Source organism: Cyanistes caeruleus, chromosome 8 (genome assembly GCF_971803275.1).
Source record: "Cyanistes caeruleus chromosome 8, bCyaCae1.hap1.1, whole genome shotgun sequence".
Lineage (NCBI taxonomy): Eukaryota > Metazoa > Chordata > Aves > Passeriformes > Paridae > Cyanistes > Cyanistes caeruleus.
In genome coordinates, this window is record NC_141708.1 from 19,854,706 (window position 1) to 19,878,254 (window position 23,549).

The 23,549-nt window shown below is 44.4% G+C and overlaps 1 protein-coding gene across 2 annotated transcripts in view; it reads left to right on the forward strand.

Annotated features, from left to right (window-relative positions):
- The window catches only part of TLL2 (tolloid like 2), an 85,801-nt gene that overhangs the window by 37,564 nt on the left and 24,688 nt on the right, over positions 1 to 23,549 (forward strand). For both annotated transcript variants that reach the window (XM_086899028.1, XM_086899029.1), the window contains exons 3-9: positions 9,746 to 9,817; positions 12,267 to 12,437; positions 13,213 to 13,330; positions 13,710 to 13,888; positions 14,175 to 14,280; positions 19,221 to 19,345; positions 23,097 to 23,212. In XM_086899028.1, coding sequence (XP_086755154.1) covers positions 9,746 to 9,817; positions 12,267 to 12,437; positions 13,213 to 13,330; positions 13,710 to 13,888; positions 14,175 to 14,280; positions 19,221 to 19,345; positions 23,097 to 23,212 — 887 coding nt within the window. The remainder of the gene's footprint in view (positions 1 to 9,745; positions 9,818 to 12,266; positions 12,438 to 13,212; positions 13,331 to 13,709; positions 13,889 to 14,174; positions 14,281 to 19,220; positions 19,346 to 23,096; positions 23,213 to 23,549) is intronic.

Here is a 23,549-nt window from a genome sequence, read left to right on the forward strand (position 1 = left end):
GAAGAGGAGTCCCAAGAGTGGAAAGGTAGGTGCCTAGAGCCTAGCCTGATGCTGAGGTTTGGTTATCTGTGCCAAATGATTTTCCTATGACTAGCCCAAATGTTTACCTCTGTGAGTCGATTCAGTCAGGGGTTTTACCAGAGCAGACAACCATGAAATGAATTTCCCACAGTTCTGTAGTTTGTAAGGCAAAGCAGGATCTCCCCTTTGGAAGAACTGAGTAAGTCCTCTAGGGCCAAGAGTGTTCTGCTTTTCTGAATTACCCCATCCCAAATATACACTTCTGTGCAATAAGCCAGTGATCTTCTCTTTGCAGAAAAAGCATATACTGTGGGTTTTTTTCTCCCAGCCCAGAGTCTTAGTCCTATTTCAACCTTCTCAGACTTGCCTATTATCTCCAGCACAAAGACAACGGTCTAGGAATCCCATACACTTAGCTGATGAACCTTCTAATTCCCCCTGTAGATAAGACTCTTCCACTAGAATATGCCTATCTTTAGGTTTGATATTTTCACACCAAATGCTTTTCTTTATGGGTTTCTGAGTGTCAGCTTGAAGTCTTTTCTGGAAATTATTGAGAGAGATTTTTCTCATATTAGGGATGCACTTTTTCTAGTCACAGGACTAGAATCTGCCAGTCTGGTGCTTGATGGTAGGAGAGAAGGGGACCAAGTCAAGATGCCGAAGCACGGAGCATGTATGTGTGCAAAGGGGAAGGATCTCCCTTGTAAGGTTGGAGGAGAAACCCTGAGTCAGGAGAGCATGGCTGTCAGGAGCAGGGAAGTCAGATTGTTGGCCACATCTGCCTGTTCTCAGGGACTTCCAGTGCCTCCCTGTACAGCAAATGCTGCTTGTGATCTGCCTGAGCAGCAACAAGAGATGCTAGAGTCTTTACTCCACCTGTCCCACCAACAGATATGCAGGCTCTGGTTTTCTTTCAGTTAGAGTCTTTCCAGTATGGCATTTTGCTTTGAAACCAGGTGGGACTAGTGGGCTTGCAGTATTCCTTTACACACTTGGCTGTGTTGTTCCAGACATGTGACAAACAGAGAAATGAGACCTATCTCCTTTTTCCCCTTTGCTTGTAAAAAAGGTCCTGCAGGGCAGGGTGGAGACAGTCCCAAGCAATAGGTGCTGAGTACACCTGGGTGGTGTACAGAGCACAGCCTGAATGACACAGCTCTCTTACTTGCTCCACATTTCCTGTGGACTAAGATGTTCTTTTTCCTCTTGTCTCAGCTCCCGGTGGCAGCTGGTCACATGCACCACAAAGTTTGTTTTGTAAATGCACTGTTCCCTGAAATCAAGTTTTCTGGTTGGTGGCCTTCCACCTGTCAAAATAAGTGGTTTGATTTCTGCTGTGCAGTCAATGTTCAGCCTTACACAGTTTTTCTTTTAGTGGTTTTATGAGCTCTGCAATATTGCTCAAATGAATCCATCCAAGCAATAAAACTTTCTCCATTGTAACAAAAGTCCCCAGCTATTTCAAACTCTGCCACTTACTCATTCTTAGTGGAAACTTTAGTTGTGCTTATCTTGTGAGTCACAATTTATATGCTTCTTTCAGAAATCATCCAGGAAGGCAAGGAACTCAGTATCACTCTTGTCAAATCCTGCACTTCAGAAATTAAAAATAGCATGGATTTTGTTAATGAGCAATTAACATTATTTAAGCACCCAAAACATCTGCAGAAACTATCCATTGATGCCGTGGTTGAAGCTGCTTCCAAACAGCCTGTTTCTGTAGTTTCCTCCTATTCAGCATGGTGCCACCATCAGCTTTGAGCATAGCTGCAGCTTTGGGCATAGCTGCTGCAGCTCCTGCACAGATGATGCCAAATCCCTGCTGCTCCCCGCCCAACTTCGCCAGGTTTTGGCTCCCAGCCCCACTACTTTTCCTGTCCTCAAAGGTCTCTTGGGCACATCTAAAGCACCTGGAAGTTGGCACTATTAACCCTTTCAGGAGCTGGGGTAATCACCATGTAGGAGCATATATAACATCTGATTTCTGTTTGCAACTGTCGTGCTCTTGATCGCTCTTAATTAAATTTTCTTTTGCTCTCGTCTACAGCTGGTGTATCACATTTGGAGGCTGTTCCTTTTACTGATGCCAGAAGAATCTGAATGGTCTTTTGTGTTTAAGTGAAGGTTATTAAATAGCTTTATATTAATTAACTGTGATGAAGGGAACACATGGGCAAATGTACTTGAGGAGATCAGTTTATCCATATGGAAATTACATTGAAAGTTAAATCCATTACCCTAATTGTAAAATTTGACAGTGCTTAGCCAATAACTGTGGAATTGACTAAATCATGCATTTGTGTTTAAGAGCTGGGCAAATGCCTAGTTTCCTTGAATATTTGCTCAAATGAAAAATTGTATTTGCCTCAACTGCATATGCTGCCTTGTCATTTCTGAGAGTGTTTTAGGCAAATGAGTTTAGAGGCAGAAACAGTCCATGAAAGAGCAGTATCTAATATGCTCTGAGAGCCATCATTGCAGGATGGTCACTCTGAAAGACTGGCTGGATTGGTTGTCTTGACCCTCAGGCTCACTACTTTCAGGCAGGCATGTTGCTGTGTCCACAAAATAAAAGTAGCTTACACTGGTCAGAAAAATGTCTGGAAGGTCCAGGGAACAATCAATTGCCAAAATGGCTTTTTGGACAATAGCAAACAGCAAATAAATTAGAAGTTGTAAACTGCTCGTGGTTGATTCTGAACAGAAAGGGGTTACATTTGTGGAATGAATGTGTTCACTTTGAACCACTTGTTCAGGCTTAATTTGGAGACAAGGCTGATGCTTGTAGCTGCAGTGGACAAAACCCCTTTGCTGCAGCTCCTCTTTTCAAATGGTGAGGACAAAGTATTTATTCAGCTGTCAAGTGGGGAAAGAAAGCAAATTAGTTTTAGGCTGGAACACTGGACTGTGTTTGCTGTTGTATTTCTGAGGCCAGATGGTGACTTGGACAGCCCCGGGGAATGGGTAACAAGTTTCTCCAGGGCAAAGATCAGAAGCAAAAGGAAATATTCAGATTATCTTGCAGTTCCACTTCCTAGAGAGGAAAAGGGAGTATGAGATGCATCAGGCTGTGCTAGGGAGGGGATTAGCCACTCCTTTTCTTCAGTTGTTGCTCTTGCTGAATCCTGGAGTCAGTTTGTGGTAGAGTGGGTTTGAGACCTGTGTCTCCCTGCAAACTGCAGCTGTCCCAGGGAAGGACAGGGCAGCTCCAGCAGCACCTCCTGGGGCAGCTTGCTCTGTGAGGGAAGTGCCTCTGCCCTTTGTCCTCAGCTCCCCCATGGCTCTGCTAGTGACAGCAAAATATTTGGGCCCCTGTTTCACCAAGGAGTCAGGGAAGACCTTGGGGAAGGAGATGGTCTAAGGTTACCTAACAGTGGCTATATTTGGCTTGTGCTTCCAAAGTGGTTTAAGTCCCACTTGTCTAGCCTCAGTGCTGGTCCCTGCCTCAGTTTCCCTGGTTTGGCAGCTGGTTTCAGTTGCTTTTTAAATGAGCTGTGGTGGAGTTGGTAGGTAACCAAGCAGATGGGCTGTCTCAGCTATCTTGGGCTGCTCAACTGCCTGTTAAACACAATTCAGGCTCCCAGGGCATCAGAAGGTACCAAAAACTCTCCAAGAAGCTCCAGGACTGTGAATGTCTGAATGTCTAGGTAGAAAGTGAAGTGGAAGAAAAGTCTCTCTAGTGGAACAAAGCATTCTCCATGGAAGGAGTTTTAATTCCATTCAAACGTAACTTAGCTTCCCATTTAAATGTTTTCATTTTGAGTTAAGTTTTATCCAGTATAAACAAGGTAAGGGGAAAACAAGAGGATTAGGAATGCTGAAGGGGAGGAGTGGCCTGGCTGGGCTGCTGAGAGCCCCAGGCTCCCTGGAAGCCTCAGCTGGAGCAGGGCAGGGAGCTGCTGCAGGGCAGCACAGGGAACAGGGCATGGCCCTATCTGGAGCAGCCTGGGGTGCACTGAGGCTGAAGAAATGAGACTTCAGGTCAGCAGGAAAGAAATGTCAGCCAAGGAGGACTGTGAGGTTGGTACTGTCTTATAGGACAGCAGTGGGAGAACCCAAGCCAGCTTGTACAGTTTCCTTATTGCCTGCAAGTTCACTTGTTTCTTTTACTTTCCAAAAGAGAGATGGGGAGGGAAGGTGATTTTTGTGAATTGAGAGGAATGTAACAGAGAGGGAGACACCTGTTAGTAACAGATCCTGATCCATAGGATTGACAAGAAATCAAGTGCAAGGGGATGGGGATAGTTGGTACTATGCATTGCTCAATTTATATGCTGGGAAGGGAGAAGCCTTACACCATGTGTGGGGACCTGGCTAAACAACAGGGACATGCACATGGCCAGAATACTCACATACTCACTTTAGCTTTTCATTTTCACTTATCTCAGTAAAAGTGCTAAAGCAGGGCTCTTTCTCACTGGAAGAAACCAGTGAGAAGATGCAGGTTGTAAGTAACTTCTTTCTTTCTTTCATCTCTCATTTATCCATCTTTTTACTCTAGGGAATAGAATTGATCATTACAGCCCATGAGAAAAGACCCCTTTCAGTCTTCTCAGTTTTTCCTTTTATCCAGAGAATGTTGATCCCCTCAAGCATTGACTCTCAGTTGAAAGGTTGGTGGAGAGGTTGAGTCAGATTGTCCCCTTTCTTGCAATGCCTTCTTTAAAAACAAGGTGCATCACTGTATAAAAGTGATGTTGCCACTTCCAGAAGAGGGGGGAGTATCCAGGGAAAATATAAGGTGTTTGGGAATGGTGCTGCCTGCCCTTCTTCTCTGCCTGCCATGCCACTCCAAATATAGATGGCCAGCAGAAGATCTTGGTCCATTAAGTACTTTGCAGCTCATGTCTGTGGCAGCCCTGGGTTTGCTTAGCTGTACTCACCTTCCTCCTCTCATGAACTTCCCTGTGAGGCCAGTGTCCTCCTTCCCTGCACAAGCATTCACAGCTGATGTGGAGATGACACATCTGCCTGTCAAGCATCTGGACCTTGGGACTCTCCTGAGTTATTGCAGCTAGTCAGCTTACTCTGAATATGAAAAACAGATTCCTGCAGGGAATTTGGGGCTCAGAATTCTTCCTTTCTTTAATTTATTTTCTTTAAGTAAATTGAGGGAACTTCAGCTATTCCACTGACAGGAAATGCTGAAGGATATATCTCAAATCATTTGCTCAGATCTCCAGGGTATGGGGGTTTATGAAAGGTTTTTGCTATAGACTCTCCACCAGCTCTGGGAAACATCTGTTCTGCATTCTGAATGCATTTTCCCAGCAGAAATTGTTTTAATAAAATCATCACTTTTTCTGTGCTTAGAAAACCCAGTGAAATAAAGTTTTTTCCTATGCTAAACAGTTCTTGATCACTGGTTAATGAAGTTAAAAACTGCATGTCACATTGTTTGACTTATCCTGTTTTTCCAGAAGCTTCTCTGATGGTCATAATATGACAGAACTCACCTGAGCTGAAACTCTGAAGAATGACTAATGTTTAATGTTAACTGCACTGCTTGGTTTTGTTGGTGCTTCATCGCAGTCTCTGTTTGAAATCCAGTCTCTAAGCTGTGGCATGTGAATAGCCTATATATTGAGTGAAACTATGGAAGCAGGGTGTTCTAAGGCTTAGGTAGGGGAGGTGAAATTGTTAAAAAATTTCCAAAAGTATTTTTTTAATCGCTGTGTTGTGACCCAGCTCTGAAATGGCCTTTTCTCCATGGTAAGATATATTAGAAAAAGTCTTGCTGCGGTTCGATTCACCTGAGAGCAGATAATTATGTGCGCAGCCAAGTTACTCTCTGCTAAATCAGAAAAATGGGAAAATCTGACAAAGTCCTCACAGTGGACTCCTTTGTCCTCAGCAGAGGTGACGAGCATATGGGTGGTAGCTACCTTCAAAGTTCAGCTGTGGGACCTCTCCCTGTGTGGACAGCAACCAGGAAAGGGAAAGGACAACTCCATGAACGTGAGGAAATTCTTCATTGATCTGGAGAGGAAAAATTATCCTGGCTTAGACCTGTTCTGAAAGTGGTTTTGATTTTAATGGGAACTTTTGCAGTTTGAAAAAAAAGGGGGTGTTGCAAGTTTCATCCCATCCAATTTCCCATGTAAGAGTATTCTGTGTTCTCAGACTGCAGTTTATCAGACAACTACAATTCCTGTTGTCACTAGTTGTGTTTTACACTAACGTTATAGATAGGCATAATTTAAAAATGAAGCTTGACTCAGGATAGACTGGTGTTTCTCCTTTGCTTTCAGCTGGGTAACTCATTTTGCCTCAGAGTAGCGTTTTCCAATGAAAGCTCAAAGACAGATGGTGCTAAAATGTTTTGGAAGTCAGCTGCCCCTCAAGCAGCTTTGAGGTCTTAAATAGACCCAATAGGAGGGTGGTAGGTATTTCTGGGCCAGCTACATGCATTCTGATTCACCAGCAGGCTGCTTCATTGCTTTGCCTGGCTTTCCTCTTCTTTTTTCAGACAAGAACCCCCTCATGGTCCATAAACAAGTGGAAGAAGCAGAGAAGCTTTAGTTAACAAGAGATCTGACTGTCCCCTCTTTGGCGATAGAGCCCTACCTGGGCTTGAGCAAAAAAATCAAACCAGAACATGCACAGCAATAAATACCTTCAATCCTAAATGGCATCTTGTCAAAAACACATTTTCAGGTCTGATATATTACTACTTCTCCAAGTCCCCCCCTCTCTTATTGGAAGTAAGGGTACTGAATGGAGTCTGCTTCCTGTTCTTCCTTCAGGTTGCACATCTTTTGCCTGTGCTAGTGGTGCAAGGGAACTGCAACCAGTGTAGTTTTGGTGGCATGCTTTGTGCACTCTCTCTCTCTTAATATTTTGTCCTTTATTTTGGTTTCAGCTGAACAACTTGGACTTCATTTAACAAAACTGGATTTTCATTTTCCTCTCCTGGGAGAGTGAGAGAAGCTGCTTTCTTCCCAACAATGCCCCAGCCTGCTGCTTTCTGCTTTACTGGACCCTTACCTCAGGCTGCTTCTAGTTCCTAAAAACAATTTATACACCTGTTCTTCAGCCACGCTTGCAGACATGGTGGATTTATCTCAGATTTGTGGTGCTTTCAAGGTGCTGGACATTTCTTTCAGTTAGCCAAGCTCCCTTGGCCGTGCTGGTCTATGAGAAACAGAAAAAGAAGTTGTACAAGTGCACTGTAGGTAGAAGATGAAATATTCCTCAGCCTGGGTAGAGAATCTCTTTTGTGTCTCTGCCAGGTCATGCACAGAAATTAAGTTACCTAGCTAGGAAGTCCAGCAGTGTTCTGCTGGGGTTGCAGCTGTTAAGTAGGACAAATTATTAGGAAGATTTGAATTACAAAAATGTGGAGGTTAAGAGGGTTTAGGAGATCTAGTACAGCTCTCTGCATGGAGACATGACCTAACGAATTCTGTATCTTCAAATGGCTGTGGGAGAGGCAGACAAAAGTCAGGCTGCAGAAAGATGAGTGGTGGTCTAGCACAGAGGCAGGTGGAAAGTACTGAGGATGAAAGTGCTCTTGGGGGGCTTGTTAACTGCTGGATATCCATTAAAGTCAATGTCATGTCTTTGTGGGATACCAAGCCCGCTTTTATTGGCTTTCCACAGAGCACAAAGTCAAACTGAAAATCTCCCTTCTCCTCTTCAGTGTTTCCAATGATAATGGGCTTCAGTACATACACGGGCATTTCATGCTCTGGAGCAGTAGCACTGGAATATGTTCTGCTTTTGGATGTGACAGAGTAGTCCAACAGAGAGGTGCAACTTCAGGAATGTGTTGAGGGGACAATAGGACCTACCCATTACCTGCAACCTATGTGCAGCTGCTTACAGATACAAGGTGCATTTCTTGGCTTCCTTATTTATTGTTAATGGCACATCAGTTCTGCTGGGATCCTACATTAGCCCTCTCTTGGAAAGAATCAGAAGAGGACTAAATGCCAAGTCAGTTTAATTTTTGGGATATCATTAGGCATCATGATGACAGGAAATCATCAAGTGAATCAGAAAAGAATCTTCTAAAACTGACATGTTTGATTCCAAGCACCCTTGTGGGACACAAGGTTGTGGGTGCTCCCTGTCTGTATGAGTGAGATTAGAGTTTGAAAATATCTGGTATATGCGCACCCCCATATCTGGCCTTTGTGTAGTGCTCTCCCTTTTCATGGGCTACAATAAGACAAAATATGCAAAGATGTTGTAGATTTCATTAGTCACACTAGTTTATTCAAACCTCTTCTTTGCATAAGAAACCAAGGCCTGCACTGATCTCTGGGAAAGAATGTGCTCCCAGCTTGGAAAAGCCGTGTGCTCGAATGGCACCGCGGCACAGCAGAGGTCAGCAGCTCGGGCACAGGAGAGGGGCCCGGCTCTAGGGTTTGGTGCCATCATTTGCAATTCAATCCCATGCAGCTCCCTCTTAGGAGAACAATTCACTAAATACAGAGTTGTTCTTTTTCCCTAATTCACCATATAATTCACCTCCTAAGTTCAATTAAGAAGCAATCTGTTTGTGACTGGAAGCAAGCTGCATTTATTTAGAAATACAAAATTATCCTTTGCCTGAGCAAAGACTGCATGCCTTAATAATTCTGGTGATGAATGGCTAGTTGGGGTTTCCTTTAAATGGAATGAGATATTGTGTGAAGAATAGCATACTTTGCGGGGGTGGGGGTGGGAGAAGTCCTGGGGATGTAAAACTGAGAAGAGGAACTTTTGTTGAGCTTGGGCTAAGGAAGTGACGAGGACAAGGGCATGAAAGAAGACAAAGGGAAATCTTAGGATGGGACACTGAAGCTGGAAAAGAGTGATAGAGTTCAGAGCAATCCATCTTGTTGAATCAGGCTTGTTCTTGTTCACACATCTAGTGGCTTTTGTCCAGCCAAGCTCTGTTAAACTATGGCACTTCCTTTGGGAGACAAACCCCTGATTTACTGTGTCTCTTGGACCAGGAAGCTCTAACCTATAGCCAGCTGAGAGTCTGTGTATTTGATTTTCTTCTGAATTGTTTTGTAACTATCTTTCATTGTAATTTTCCTGATACTCATATCAGGTATAGTAGTATCATGTTGGAGATTTGTTACCATCCTGTCAGTCCTTCTCCAAGGTGCCAGAGATATACCTTTTGCCCTGTTGGACCAGCTGGAGAAGGATTTGCTAGAAGCCAGGTCCAGAGCAAATGAGAGTTTTCCAGCTGGCAAGGCAAGACTGCTTCAGTGACTGGAAGATGTCCAGCTGTCTTGAAAGTGAGACATCCCTCTTGGAAGTGTCCACACTGCATCCAGCAGTGCTGTATGACCAACAGCGTATTCCTTTCTGCATGTGGTGGTTTACCATGCTCTTCATGCTTTATTTTCCCACCATGACTACAGAAACTTGCTCTTGCAATACCTCTACAGAGATCAGCTCATTCAGCTCCTGCTCTCATTAAATCTCCATGAAATCCAGCCTTCCCTAGAAGAGACTTTCTGCCTATTCAGCATATGGAAAAACTTAGGCCATGGAATGGTAATGAGTTGCAAGGTGTCGCTGTAGGCTAGGAACAAATCCAGGAAAAGTGCCTAACTTTATCAAGGGTTTAGTCCCTGCTCCCTGAACAGGGAAAGCAGAGTGTTTCTGTGGCCAGCAGACCCTGAACTGGCATTGCTGATAGCTGCTGTCCTTTCCATGTCAGAGCTCTGCCAGCCAGCTCACCAGAGATGAGTCTCTGCTCTTCTTTCCTTTGCAGGAGGCCTGGGAGAAGAGGTGTCAAGTGAAAATGCCACTTCAACCAACCATAGTGACAACACAGTTAAAAAGGGTAATGTGGAACCCCACCCAGACCTTTGGGTATCTTTTATTTACTTTTTTTACCCCATGTAAAAACATATTTTTGTACTGTTTTGTACGCATGTTTGCCTCTATCCCTGGGAGATCAGCCCTGCCCAGGCAATTTTGCTGTTGGTGAGCTCTCTGAAAAGGGTGGGTTTGTCTTGTAATATGTGGTGGGTTGACCCCAGCCAGAAGCCAAGCACCCAGTCACTATTCCCCTCTTCCAGCAGGAGAGGTGAGAGAACAGGAAAAGCAAGAATAAAAAACCACATTGGTTGAGATAAAGACAATTTAATAAGTGAATGAAAGGGGGAAAAATAACCAAACTGATAATCAAGGCAACTGCTCACCCCCACCCACAGGCAGCCCCTGCTAGAAGAATGTGTCAGGCCTCTCTGGGGAGGAGAATTTAACAAATTTCAGTTGTTAAAGGCAGAAAACTATAGCAGGAGTTAGGAGCAGTTACAGGATAGGTGAGGAGAGTTTGCCCAAGAGTTGCTGGTGAGGAATGGAAGCACTGGTGGCACAGAAGGGTGGACCCAGAGTCCCCTGTGCAGAGCTGCTGCTGCACCTGGCACAGGAGACTGCAGGGCAGACACCTCCTCACTTGGGTTTGCTATCAGGACCTGTCCATGTGCTGTTCCACAGAGATTTTGGGCAGGCCCCAGGAACAGTTTTTGAGTAGAAGACAAGACTACGTCCATCTTGAGACCCTCTCTCTTCTTCTAGCTGTGGCCCTTTTAATGCCTGTGCTGGTGCCTGGTACCAGCAGTATGCAGGAGGGTGGCTCTTCCTTTGCTGGGAGAACCCCCAGCCCCAGAGCATCTGCCTTCCAGGATCCAGCAGCTAGCCTGGGGATGGGGCAGCTTTTGAAATGCCAGGAAGGTGCTTAGAGGAACAAAAGGCAAATTCCCGTTTTTGTCCTGCAGCTCAGAGAAAGGTCTTCAGCAGGAAGGGCTTGACCTGGTGAAGCAGGAGGGAGGGTTTAAAGTTCATTCTTTTCATTCCCCTACACTGCCTGAATTTCCTTCCCATTGTACTGATCCCCTCAGCCTTGACAGTAGTGGTTTGCTTACTGGTGCTTCAGCTGGAGGGATGAATAGGGGAAGAGGCTCTCAGCAGCCCCCCTGGTCACTGGAGGAAGGTCATAACAGGACCTGTGCCTTTTAATAACCCAGTAGCCCCCGTCCTTGGAAAGTAAAGCTGTGGCCAGACTTGCTGATTTACATACAAATTGCCATCCTCTTGGGCTTCACAGCGGCCCACTGGTGAGCCACCATCAGCAGTGCTGCTCCTCAAAGTGACGAGGGATATTCACCTTGGTGTGACCCTTCAGGCCAGCACTCTCTGAAGGCATAGCAACCCCTGTGCTCTGCTATTCCTTTGCCCTAGTCCAGCTGATGAGTCGGCTGTGCAAGACAGGGAGCTTATCTTACATTTAGAGGTTTGTAAAGCACAAGCTGGACTGTGGCTGCTTTGAGGGTTTGAGTTGCCCATGGCACCTCAATTAGGGGATGAACAACCAGGAAGCTTTGAGTAAAGGATATTTTGGGTAAAGGTGTCAGACTCACACCACATTAGAAGTGCAACTCATGTAGGCATAACCAGTATCGGAGCAGAGCTGCAGCAGCACAGATGCAGGGCAAGGTACAAGGTCTGCCTAGAAAGCCTGTATGAATCCTCTTGCAGATTTTAAGGCCAGTGCTGAACACCACACAACCAGGGCTCCTCTACCCTTTGTAACAAGAAATTAGATGTGTTCTGCTTTCCCTTTTGTATTTTTGCTCCTTTTCATTAAAATGAAGAGATTCAGCATGGATGGAGATTTGAGTTTCTGTTTTTCCATCCTGAGCATCCCTCCTCCAACAGAGACTGTCTGATCTTTGTAGATTTCCAAACCACCCAAAACCTGGTATGTGAAACCAAAGTGATACTTTTCAATCTTGAGTACAGATTTCAGAGTTAGGAGTCTGTCACCTTCTTCCAAGGCCAACTCAAATGAGTAGTTGTTGCATTCCCAATAGAACAAACCATTCTCTGCAGATGAGTGGATAGGTAGGGCAAGTGAGAATATACAATGACACCTAGGCTTGTTTGATTCCACCTCCTGCTCCCCTTCTTTAAGGACTGTGTCCCCATCTGTGAAGTTGCTGGTGCAGACTGAGTGGCTAGAGAAAGGAAGGATGTACTTTTACATCCTAATGGGAGAACAGCTTTGGTGTAGAGCGTATGGAGGCTCCAAAACAAGAAGGTTCCGTTTTCTATAGATTAGCAGTCTCAAAGTCCCCAAAAATCACTGGCAAATCTGGCTATGACTTCTGGTTTGGTTTAACACCTTGCTTTTTCTTTTTATCTTTTTCTGAAGCTCCAGGGTTTTACCTGAGGGCTGCACGTGGAACTAGAGAGGATTTAAACAGTGTTGCCACTCTGTCTTGCAGACGGCAGGCAGAACACCACGCTTGCAAGGAGCCCAAAGAGGAAGGAATATAAAGATGAGTCTGGGATGGATACACACTCCTCTCCCAGAGTGCGCAGGGCAACCACATCCAGGGCTGAGAGGATCTGGCCAGGGGGGGTCATCCCCTACGTGATCGGAGGAAATTTCACTGGTCAGTAGTGAAAACATTGCTTTCTGTTTGCCATGGGGTTTGTGTCTCAAACTGTGTGGGAAATCTCTGGAGCAGAGTTCTTCCACAAATGACGCAGGTCCTTGGGAATCTGTCTCCCGGGGTAGGGTGGGAACGTCATTGCACAAGGAACTGTGCACTGTGGAAGCCTGAAGCTGAGGTGTGCAGTGAGATGATTCTTCTCTTGGAGTCCAAGAAATACTTGAGTGACTAAGTCACTTTTCTTTAGGGACCAGCACCCGTGAGCTGTGCTCACCCCCTGTTTTTCCAGATGAGAATCCTCTCTGCTGTTGGAAGAGCAGAAGCAGAAGTACTCTGGGTTCCTGACGATAGCTTTGCCTTAGTTTTGAGGAGCATGTGTGGCAGTCATAAGATTCCTGGGTCTTGAAAGGTGTGCATGGTCATTACTTCATGTCATGAGAGCAAATTTGGCATATCACTTAGTAGCTGGTGTCCAGATCAGATCACCTGGCAGCTCTGGCAGAATGGCCTGTACCTAGAGAGGTGACACAAATATTGATGTACTTAAACTGTAAAGTTTGCTATCTGTTTAATTAGAGCAGTAAATTCATCAGGCACAAAGAGAGAAAAGATGATACAGGAAGGTAATGCTATAGCTGGAAGAGTCCAAGAGGTGTCTACAGGCATAAGATTGGCTGTTTGAAAGGTTGGCTGTTCCCATTCCCAGATGAAGTCTGTTAGAGATTTTCCTGAAAGTCAGGCCTTCACTGTTTGCTCCTCTTGATTTCTTTTCCAGGAACCCAAAGAGCTATCTTTAAGCAAGCAATGAGGCACTGGGAGAAGCACACTTGTGTGACCTTTGTGGAGAGAACTGATGAAGAGAGCTTCATTGTGTTCACATACAGAACATGTGGGTAAGTGATGCACACGTTCCCTGCAGCTCTCTATTGCAAACAGCGCTTTCAGTGACACGTGGCTTTGTAAGTCTAGCCCAGAATAGACCAATGGCTGCTTTGGAGAATCTGTCACTTTCAGTGAGGATTGCTAGGATAGTTTAGTATTTGCTCAGAAGATGCTAAGCCCTTCTGGATTATTTTTTCCTGGGATAATACTTAAGTGTACACGTGTGAGTTTGTAGATATGCACTTTTTCTTTATGTTTTCTTTGTACTTACATGTAAGTACGTAAGTATATGCAACTGCTGGCCTGTCCTGAACCCTGCCAGATGTTCTCTGTTCCTATGTTTTAGAGTTCCTCAAGTCACTGATGTGCTGCATGGGTTATCATTTCCAGGTGTTGTTCCTACGTGGGCCGCCGGGGAGGGGGCCCTCAGGCTATATCCATTGGAAAGAACTGTGACAAGTTTGGTATTGTGGCTCACGAGCTGGGTCATGTGGTGGGCTTCTGGCATGAGCACACACGGCCTGACAGGGACCAGCATGTCACTATCATCAGAGAGAACATACAACAAGGTAAAATCACACTTCAGGTTATTCCACCTGGCTTTTGGCTGGCTTTTTCCACACTTGTGGAAAATGCTGGTGGTTTGATGGTTGGGATGGAGAGGAAATATTGCTGTCCTTGTGTAGAATAAGAGTCAAAATAGCTATTTGAATAGACATTTTGGATGTCCAGCTGGAATTGTTGAAACATAGGAGCATATCCATTTCATTCTAGGCTCTCACAAGTAGAACTCTTTTTTTTTTTTTTTCTCTCTAAGAGTGGTTTGTTTCTTTTCCTTTTTGTGTGTCATCACAGGTCAGGAGTACAACTTTTTAAAGATGGAAGCTGGGGAAGTGAACTCCCTTGGAGAGACCTATGACTTTGACAGCATCATGCACTATGCTCGGAACACGTTCTCCAGGTGATAATTCCAGGTTACATGTCCTTAGGACTATTTTGGTAGTTGTGGTTGACTCTGTGGGATATATAGAGCCTAGAAGACCTGTGATCTATTGCTGCATTGCAAGGCTTGAAAAATATTTGAAAAAGCAAGGTGGGTGTAGTCTGCTGGACTCCTGTTTTCCCCTTTCCACTATACTTACTCAGTATTAATACTGGTAATCTCAAAGAGTTTCCAAAGCCGTGCTAACATTCTTTGCAGCCTTCCCAGGCAGCCCATGTGTATCTGTTTGCATATCTGCCCATGTGCAAGTTGGCTAATACTAAAACAAGCTTTGAATCTCATGATTGTCCAGCTTCTGCTTTGGAGTCACAGTACAACCATCAGAGTCTCTAGTGGCTGTGCCAAGGGAGAGTTTAGATCATGATCTTTAATTACTTGGGTGTTTCTTTCTAACCATTTCTGCATGAGCTTTCAGTCATGGCCCTGCAGCTGTGTGGTTCTGTGTGACTGGGTTTTTTCATGGAGGAGTTATCAGTCCTGCCCAAACTAAATGCTAGTTTCTGCATAGGCTGTTTGTCCTTGACTCCCATCTATACCTGCGGATGGAGCTCATTCTCTGATCAGCCTGCTCTGCTGGATGCAGAGGTGATATAAACATAGTGATGTCCTGTATTTGGAATGAGAGTTACTGGATGACCAGATTAATTTTGCTGCATTGTTGGAAGTTTTCTTCTATAAATCCTACTGTTGCTCTTTCCCAAAAGCTTTCTGTCACTACATACTGTGAGTAAAGGGGTTGGAAGGTACAGTGGAAGTGTTCACACTCTTGGAAAATTTTTGTTGCAAAAATTAAAGATGTCTTTAGGACTTTTTAAATTTTCTTACTCCCCAGTTGCATTGAAGGGCCGAACCTGTTATTTTGTGCTTTTGTTTTGACAACTTCACACCAACCAGTGGAAAATTGTCAAACATGCTGAAATGCTGCTTGTTGTGGCAGGAGGAGATGGTGTCTGGGCAATTCGGAGATTTCTTTGCATCAGATATCTAAAGCAAACAATTTTTCTTCCCTTGAGGCATCTGCTGGATGCTTCCAGCGTTTGCTAAACTCTAAATGGTTAGAATTTTCTTGCACAAAAGCAGGATTAAGTTATTACAGCCATTTATATTGTGGATGCCTTTGAGTCTGTGTCTCTTGAAAACTAGGGTCCTTCAGAGCATTGCTGGGCCAAAATGGGATAAAAATGGCAAGAGTCCTGCTAGATTTAAATTGGTGCTTGATAAGATTTTTAAGTGTTTTCTTTAAGCCCTTTGTCTCTGTGACCCACCCTTACCCCAGTTGCAGTCTTTGTGCAGTAATTGAACTGAGTGCTAAGTGCCTCTGTAGGCTGATTGTGCTCTTACCACAAATAAGCAGTGCTGGCAATAAGGCTTTTACTTTGCCAAGACCTGTCTTGACATCTGCTCCCCTGAGGGAGCAAAGCACTGACCAGCCAGAGAGACTGGTGGGTGTATGTGCCCATCCTTCCCACCTCACTGAGGTTTGTGGGTGCTGTCCAATTGCAGCCCAAACTGACAAAAGCACAGAGTCCATGAAGATGTGAAGAATTTCCAGCAAGTTTCATTAAGATCAGTGGCTAGGAAAGGGAGAGTGTTCCTGCTTGGCCCTGCAAGGGAAGGGCTGCACTGGGTGTGTTGTTACATTAGCAGACACCCAAAAGCTGACATAAATTGGTGTGAGCACCTGACCAGTGGAGATGGATGTGTGAGTGAGCAGGGGAAGGACACACAGTCATGTCTGTGACTTACTGCTTTGTAGCAATTCTTACCTGGCACTTAGTACAACCTTGTTTTAAACTTCAGTCAGTATTGATGATAGTAAATCATATGGTGCTTGCCATGGTAAATGCTGCTGTAAATCCTGGGCCCTTTTTATTCTAAACTTTTTACCTAGGGCAGAAAGGTACAGCTTTTCTGAGATTTGGTGAGTCCTAGCAGTGGAAATTATTTCCAGTGATACTTTTGAGGATTGATGTAGAGTCACTCCTTTCCATTTCATAGCAAAATATGCATCTTATTTTTGTCTATGCCTAATAGAAATTGGAGTATGGCACAAGAGACTGTAATGGCAGCAGGAACAAGTTTTTACCTATGGAATTTCTGTTATCATCTATGTAAGAAATTTGCCTGTTTTGCAGAGTGTGGCTGCAGGCTTTTGTTTCCTGGTGCATTCCTTACAGACATGGCAGCAATCTAAACTGAATGTTGCCATATAATGAAACAATTTCTTTTACAACTGTCAAGACCCATAAATGGCAACTTAGCAGGAAGGTTTAAACTCCCACAAAACTCTAAGCAAGTAGCTGGTTTCCTTAATTCTGTAAGTGGCTTGCTAGTAGACATGTCAGCACAGTCTGGAGTTACAAAACAGGACTTCTGCAAAGCTTGTGTTCAAATTAGGATGTAGGCAGCACTGCCTCCATGCCCAGGGACCACATCTTGTATTTGCAATGCGCTGTCCCAATCCTGCACAAGACATACACAGATCCTCCGGTGGTTTTACTGTGTGAAGAGTCATGTTGTCTCTCTTCTGCACATGGAGATATAAATACAGAACTGGGACAAAAGGTGGCTGCCTACCCCTGGGTTCTTAACTTGCCTTGAATATCTGCTTCCTTGTGTGTTGTTTAGGCACCTGTATTTTCTACCCTGTCTACTGGGACATGAATGTTTAGCATTTGTTGAGATCAGTTGGTGATTTCATATCATTGGCCTGGCGCTTTGCATGTTCAGGGTGACATGTGGATGCTAATGACTTGTGTGAGTCTGTTCTCAAACTCTGTTGTTCTTAGCTGGTAGGAATGGTGAGGTGTTGTGCTTGGCTTGCACCTGCATTGGGCAGCTAATGCATGTTCTGCCCCTGCCTGGACAGCAAGAGAATGGGGCATCCAGGATTCATGGGTTCTTCTCCTACCTCTGAGAGGAGAGTTTAGATGTTTTACTCAAGAGTGGTTCTGGTGTTAGACTTCCTGAGCTGCTCTGTTTAATGATGTCTGTTTGTTGTTTATTAACTTTTGAGTCAAAGTATTTGCACTTTTAGAGACACTCACCAAATATACAACTTTACACTCCAAGTGTTTTTAAGCAGATGAGGTTTGGGTGGACAGCATGGGGCTTTTAGTGGTTTGGGCCATACAGGGTCTCCTCTTCTTGGTTCCCTTGACAGCAAAATGAGAGAAACTGTATTAACTGCTCTGTAGTTGGGAGTCATGTTCAGCAATGCATGTGAAAGGAGAAAAAATTCAATTGGAGGAAGAAGCTAAACCAAAAATCTTTCTGCCTGGGCATAGAGTACAGCCTTCTGGAAGAAAACGTGCTTGGCAGGTAACAAGGGCAGTTTGAAGTTATGGGTTGTTTGCTTTGTGTGAGCAGTGCCTGAGGTATACACAATGTGTAGAAAACTGAGGGCTGTGAGTTCACAGTTGTGAAGGCTGGAATGGGAAAAAGAATCAAAAGTTTGCATGTGCAAGTCGTGGTTTTTGTATTAAACTCTGTCATTCTTCCCTGGTTGAGCCTGGAGATCTGCAGAAAGCATTTCAGAGGCCACAGAAGTATGTCCCTGCCAAATGTGGAGTTCTTCTATGAACTCCTGAGGAGGCTTGAAAATTTACTTTGAGCAAACTGACCAGTTTCTGTGCTTGTGGTGTTTCTGGAATTGGAGGATTTATTTTCAGTACATAACTTAAATACATTCAGCCCAAGGCATGCAACTGGCATATAGAATAACATACTGAATTTATAAATTGAAATTTGAGGGACTCATCTCACATCTTGTAAGTATCGGTTTTGGTGCTGATCAGGAGTTTTTCTACTGCTGAAAAAATGGCAACGTCTCCTATGCAACAATTGATTCCAGTTTTCAAAACAGATTAAATTCCTTTCTCTCTATTTATTTCTTCGGTTTGAATATTTACAAAACAATTTCCCCCCTTCCCTCTCCACCTCTGGACTAGGTAGCACTAAAATTATTGCTTCTGCCTTGGTTTCCCATTGGACTCTCTGGACAGTTGTATCCTTTCCTTCAGAAAGGGCAGTCTGCCTCACTGTGCTGATGCTGAAGGTTAAGCTCGGTGTTAGCCTTGGCACCCCCAAGCCTGTTTGGCATTCAGGGATGCAGCAAAAGGTTCCTGTGGACTGGAGCCTGCCTGCAAGAGCTTGGATTTTGCCAACCTGGAGTTCAGGTTTCTGATTCCCTCCCTCCTTCCCTACAGTCCTAATGCTCCCTTGGGGTCTCTTTTTGCGTGCAAGCTCTTGCTTGGCTGCATGGACTGCATTTTGATAGAAATGAGGCCTGAGCTTAAATCCTTCCCTGGACTGAGATCAGAAGTGCAGTAAAAGAGCTCCTGAGTGTGAAGCACATGGAAGAAATAGTAACAAGTAAAAAGAGGCAGAGACAAATGGAGTTACTAGCTCGGAAACTCATACAGGTCAAAGGTGCAGAGTGCACGATCTTTTCCTCTTGTCTGTGGCAGCCCCAGTCACTGCCAGCCCAACCCATCTGCTACTGGGACAACTCCTCTTCGCTCTGCTTCTTTGGCTTGAACACCAGATCTGTGCTCCTGCTGAGCCAGATGTGCCATGAACCGTCTGCAGGAATATTTCATTGCTTTTTCTGATTTATGGCAAGGAATGTGCTACCTCAAACAGAGGCAGCAGCAATTTTGAGACATCCAAGAGGAATTTTCTGGCTTGGCAGACTTGCTTGTACATTTGGAAGCTGTCTGCTATAGTGAGAAGGCTGTCTTGAGATAGCAGTTATTAGAAGCTGAAGCACTATTGCTGGTTAGCATGGGATATATGGTCAAGGGGATGGGGTGTGGGAGGCCTGCTAGCTCTACTGTCTGTTCATTGTGTCACTTTCCCTACTTCACTGCCCTGTGTCTCTCTGCTCTTCCCTTTAGAGGAGTTTTCCTTGACACCATCCTTCCCCGCCGTGATGATAACGGGGTCCGGCCAACTATTGGTCAGCGAATCCGCCTGAGCCAGGGAGACATCGCTCAGGCAAGGAAGCTGTACAAATGCCCAGGTAAATATGGCCTGGGGAGATGGATCCTGCTTTATCAGGATCCTGCTTGCTTTTTTTTTTTTTTGTTATGGTTTATGTGGAAGGCACTGGAGTTCAAGAGCACCTTAACGATCTCTTTGAGGAAAGAGACTTGGGAAACACAGACTATCAAATGCTTTAGGCTGGAGCCGTGGGGGAGAAGTGACCTTGCCTAAAACATGTCTCCTGTTAGTACTTTGCCAGTATTCTTGTTGTGTTTGGGGCTTCAGATTAGTCCAGTGTAGGCTCTATTCTATCCAATTAGAAAATTAAACCAATGTGTAAGGACTAGGAGTTGGCAAAATGTTGGAAAGATGTCTGGTAGACTGAGGCCCTGGAAAGAGGTGGATAACTGGTGTGCAAATCCATGTTTTCCTGTATCCAACTGCAGGTCAGAAAGTAGGAGTCCATAAGGGTCTAGAATGAATTCTGAGGGCTTCATGGTCTATATGTCTGAAGATTACTGCTTTTAGCTTATAATAGGTGGTATAACTTTTAGGTCTGTTAGTTCCAATTAACCTTTTTTTTTTTTTTTTTTACCTCATCATTATCTCTAAATTGATTTTGTTTGAATAAAATTTTGTTCTTACAAAATTATCTCATGGATTAGTTTAGGGGTTAATTTGTTTTGCACTAGGTTTTTTGATTGAGTCAGACTTAAGCCAACCAGGCTTTTCATTCCCATAGCTGGAAGAATCAATTACAGATTTAGACTTCTCAAGGCAAGCTGAAAAGCCACTTTGGCCTGAGGTACTAACTAAAAGCTCCAAAGCAACTTTCTTTAAAATGAGGACTCTTCTGTGAGTCTCAAGTTTTCTATTTGTGAAGTAGAACTTTTCCTACTTTTTTTTTTCCCCACAAGGCTTTAGCAGAGGTTATTGCAGTTCAGAACATACTAGGCAGCAGAATAATTAGAGATTTAAGCCTACTAAACATTTTTTTTCACATATCTGTTGTTCTGCTTTGGTTTTTGGTTTTTTTCTTTGCATCAACATTTATACACAGGCTGCATCTTAGGAGAAGAGGTGCAATGTATTTAATGACATTAGCATCTTTGTCTGCCATTTGAATCTGTAGCTTGAAAAGTTTTCTTCCTCTGCAAAATACAAAGCAAAGGAGTTCAAAACCAAAGGACTTCATCTGTGTGTTCAAGCAGGGTTGGAATGAGACTTTAGGATGAAGACACCTTGTTTGGCAGTCAAGCTGAGGATTTTAGGGTAAAGAGCAGCAACATAATTCAGAAGTTGAGTGGCATATGGCTCCCCTTTTAGAAAGAGAGTCTCCGTCTGAGAATACCCGATAACATCTCCCAAAAAAAAGAGCTAGTACGGTGGAGGATGAGTTACAAGCATTCACTGGAATCATCCAGAACAACTGCTGTGTCTGTTGTAAGAAACAGGGCTCTCCAGCTCATCAGACTGGAGCTCATGTGCCTGCTACAGTTAGGGCTTGCTTAGCTTGTCCATTCTAAAACCCTGCTGTTTTAAATGGCTCTTAATTCCTCAGAGCTTATACCTGCTGGGTTAAAGTTAGTGCCAAGCCAGGTGAAATCAAATGAAATTTGCTGAAGGAATTTCTGGAAGGCAAGAATGCAGTCTGCTACATTGTAGTTAGTGCTAGATTTGCTATGGCTGCACAGTTGACAATTTGATGACTACAGTCACTACAAAAGCTTTGAAACAGCTCATTCTGCTGTCTTGTGCTGTGCTAAAGGAAAAATGCAGGAATGGTTGAGCTGTAAATTGAGAGCCGTCCTACATTCTCTGGGCATTTTCAAAAAGATACAGTGTACCAGTAATCAGCTGATGAGCTGTGAGTGCCTGTCACTCAACTGCTTCATTTACAAATGAGTCTTGAGGCATTCACCTTACTGCTTTGCTTTTCACCTCTGTTCCTTGCTACCTGCTCGGTTTCTTGGATCCCAGAAGTGCCAGACAGTTGCTTTGTTGTACCTCTTGTCTTCTCTGCTAAGTGGAGTACAGTGATATTCCTTTTTAGGGTGCTCTGCAAGAGGCTGTGCTCTCCCCGCAGAGATGCACTGCTGAGCCTGGGCAGTTTCCTCTGCAGGGCTCAGAGCCTTACAGGGGTCTCCTCTCATATTTCAGCAAAGCAGTCTTTGCAAGTAGGCACAATGGTACCTGTTCCATAATTACAGTCTTGCCAGTAGCTGTGTGGTTGTGTTCTGGGAGAATTAAGTCTGGGCTGTTGGAAACCTGAGTGGTTCAGCCGAGGGCAATAATCTCATGTCACTATGGTCATGTTGAGCATGTTTCCCATGATTTAGAGCTTCCTTTATCATTTCATGTTTATTTAAATAGATTTTTAAGCAGAGAAAAAGAACATTTACCTATCCTGGTGAGTTATGGATTGGAATTCCCTCTTTATTTAAAAAAAAAAAAAAATTAAGTATTTTAATAAATATTTTAAATATATTAAAAAACTTCTTTCTGTGTCCCCACACTTGTTCATCTAGTCTGATCTGTCAAGCTGTGGATCAAACTTCCTTAGGGAAATTAAAGTAATTCTGACCTAGGTGACTCCTTCTCCCCTGCTTGAACATATTAAACTTTTTCACTGGAACCAGTCTCTTTTCACCTCCAACTGCCAACCCGCCCATCTAAATGTAATCATGGCTGCAAAATTACCTTGTGATAGCATCAAGCAGAGGAACAACCCCTGGCATTTCCATGAGAAAGGGAAGGCCTTGTCAGATCTTTCAAAGCACTGCTGCTCAATCAGGGATTTTTGGGGGCTGCCTTGCTGTCTCTGAGGAAGCAGAGTTGCAGGTCCAGGGGGGCTTTGTAAAATCAGTTGGTTATGAAACTGGAAGAACAGCTGGAAAGCTGGCAAGCCGAGGTCCCTGCTCCTTGCAATTGCCATTTGGATGTGTCTAGTGGGCACTGTCAAGGAAATGGAAGCTTGGATATTTGTGGTCCTCCCACCCAGCCAGTCAGCTGCTCTGCAGATGTGGATGGTCACTCCTTGTTCCAGCTCAGTCATCCTGGCCCAGAGAGCAGAACTACAGTAGTCACAGCTGTTCCAGATGTTGGGAGCTGTGGTTCCCTAAAGGATCATATGCATGTGCATATTCTTTGCTTCCCAAAAGTCACTCTGGGATCTACATTTCATCAACTGCAGCAGGCCACAAAACAGGAAGTTGAAGAGCAATGGGCTGCTGTGCTCATATTTTGTATTGTGCAGTGTAGTGGCTGGGAAGGAGCTGAGCATGAGGGTGATGGGACTTGCCCTGCTTTTATTAGGATGTTTTAAGCCCAAAAATGACAATTTACAATGGCAACTAAGGAGAACTTAATTGAGCAGCTTGTAATTAAGGGAAAACAGGTTTGCTGGCAGCAGTGTGGGCTTGTGAGGTGGGATGGGGTTAATACTTTGCATTTGATTAGTGAATGAGATATTCCTCAACTGAAACCTGAAAGTGCTGGCGTGTGGAAAGAAAATGAAGGAAGAAGGGTTCAAGTTTCTTTGGTAGCTGTATCATCTGTGTCCTTGCACTGATCATCTTTTTATCCCAGAAATTCTGACAAATTTCACATCACCCCTTTGGCACGGCCTCAGGTGCTCTGTGACCTCTGGCCACTACCATGAATGAGCACTGTTGGAGTACCAGCCACCACCCTGCACACAGCAGCCACGAGCAGGCAGTTTGGTAGACCCTGATGTTTTTCAGAGTCACTCCTTTTTGATAGATTTTTTTTTTTCCCCTCTCCTGCAGCTTGTGGAGAGACCTTGCAAGACTCAACAGGTAATTTCTCAGCCCCTGGCTTTCCAAATGGCTACCCCTCCTATTCCCACTGTGTCTGGAGGATCTCGGTGACCCCAGGGGAGAAGGTAGGTGCCACAGCAGCACAAGGTATACTCTGCACTTCCCTCATGTGAGGTTTTGCCTGGGATGACAGTGTTAGAACCTGCCAGAAGATCCCCGGTGCGCAGGAATGGAGCCTGGGAAGGCTCCTGAGCACCACTCAGGAGAGAGAGGCAGTCAGGAATACATGGTACAATACATGAGTACAGGAGAGAAGTGGTGATGCTGGAGCAGAGCCCCTCACATCTCTGGGCTGTGTGTTGATCTCTGATCCTCCCTCTCAGTTTGAGACTGAACCCTGCATGGACATTTCCTGCCACCTGTTAACTTTGGCAAGTGCACATTCCAAAGCCAGTCAGATGA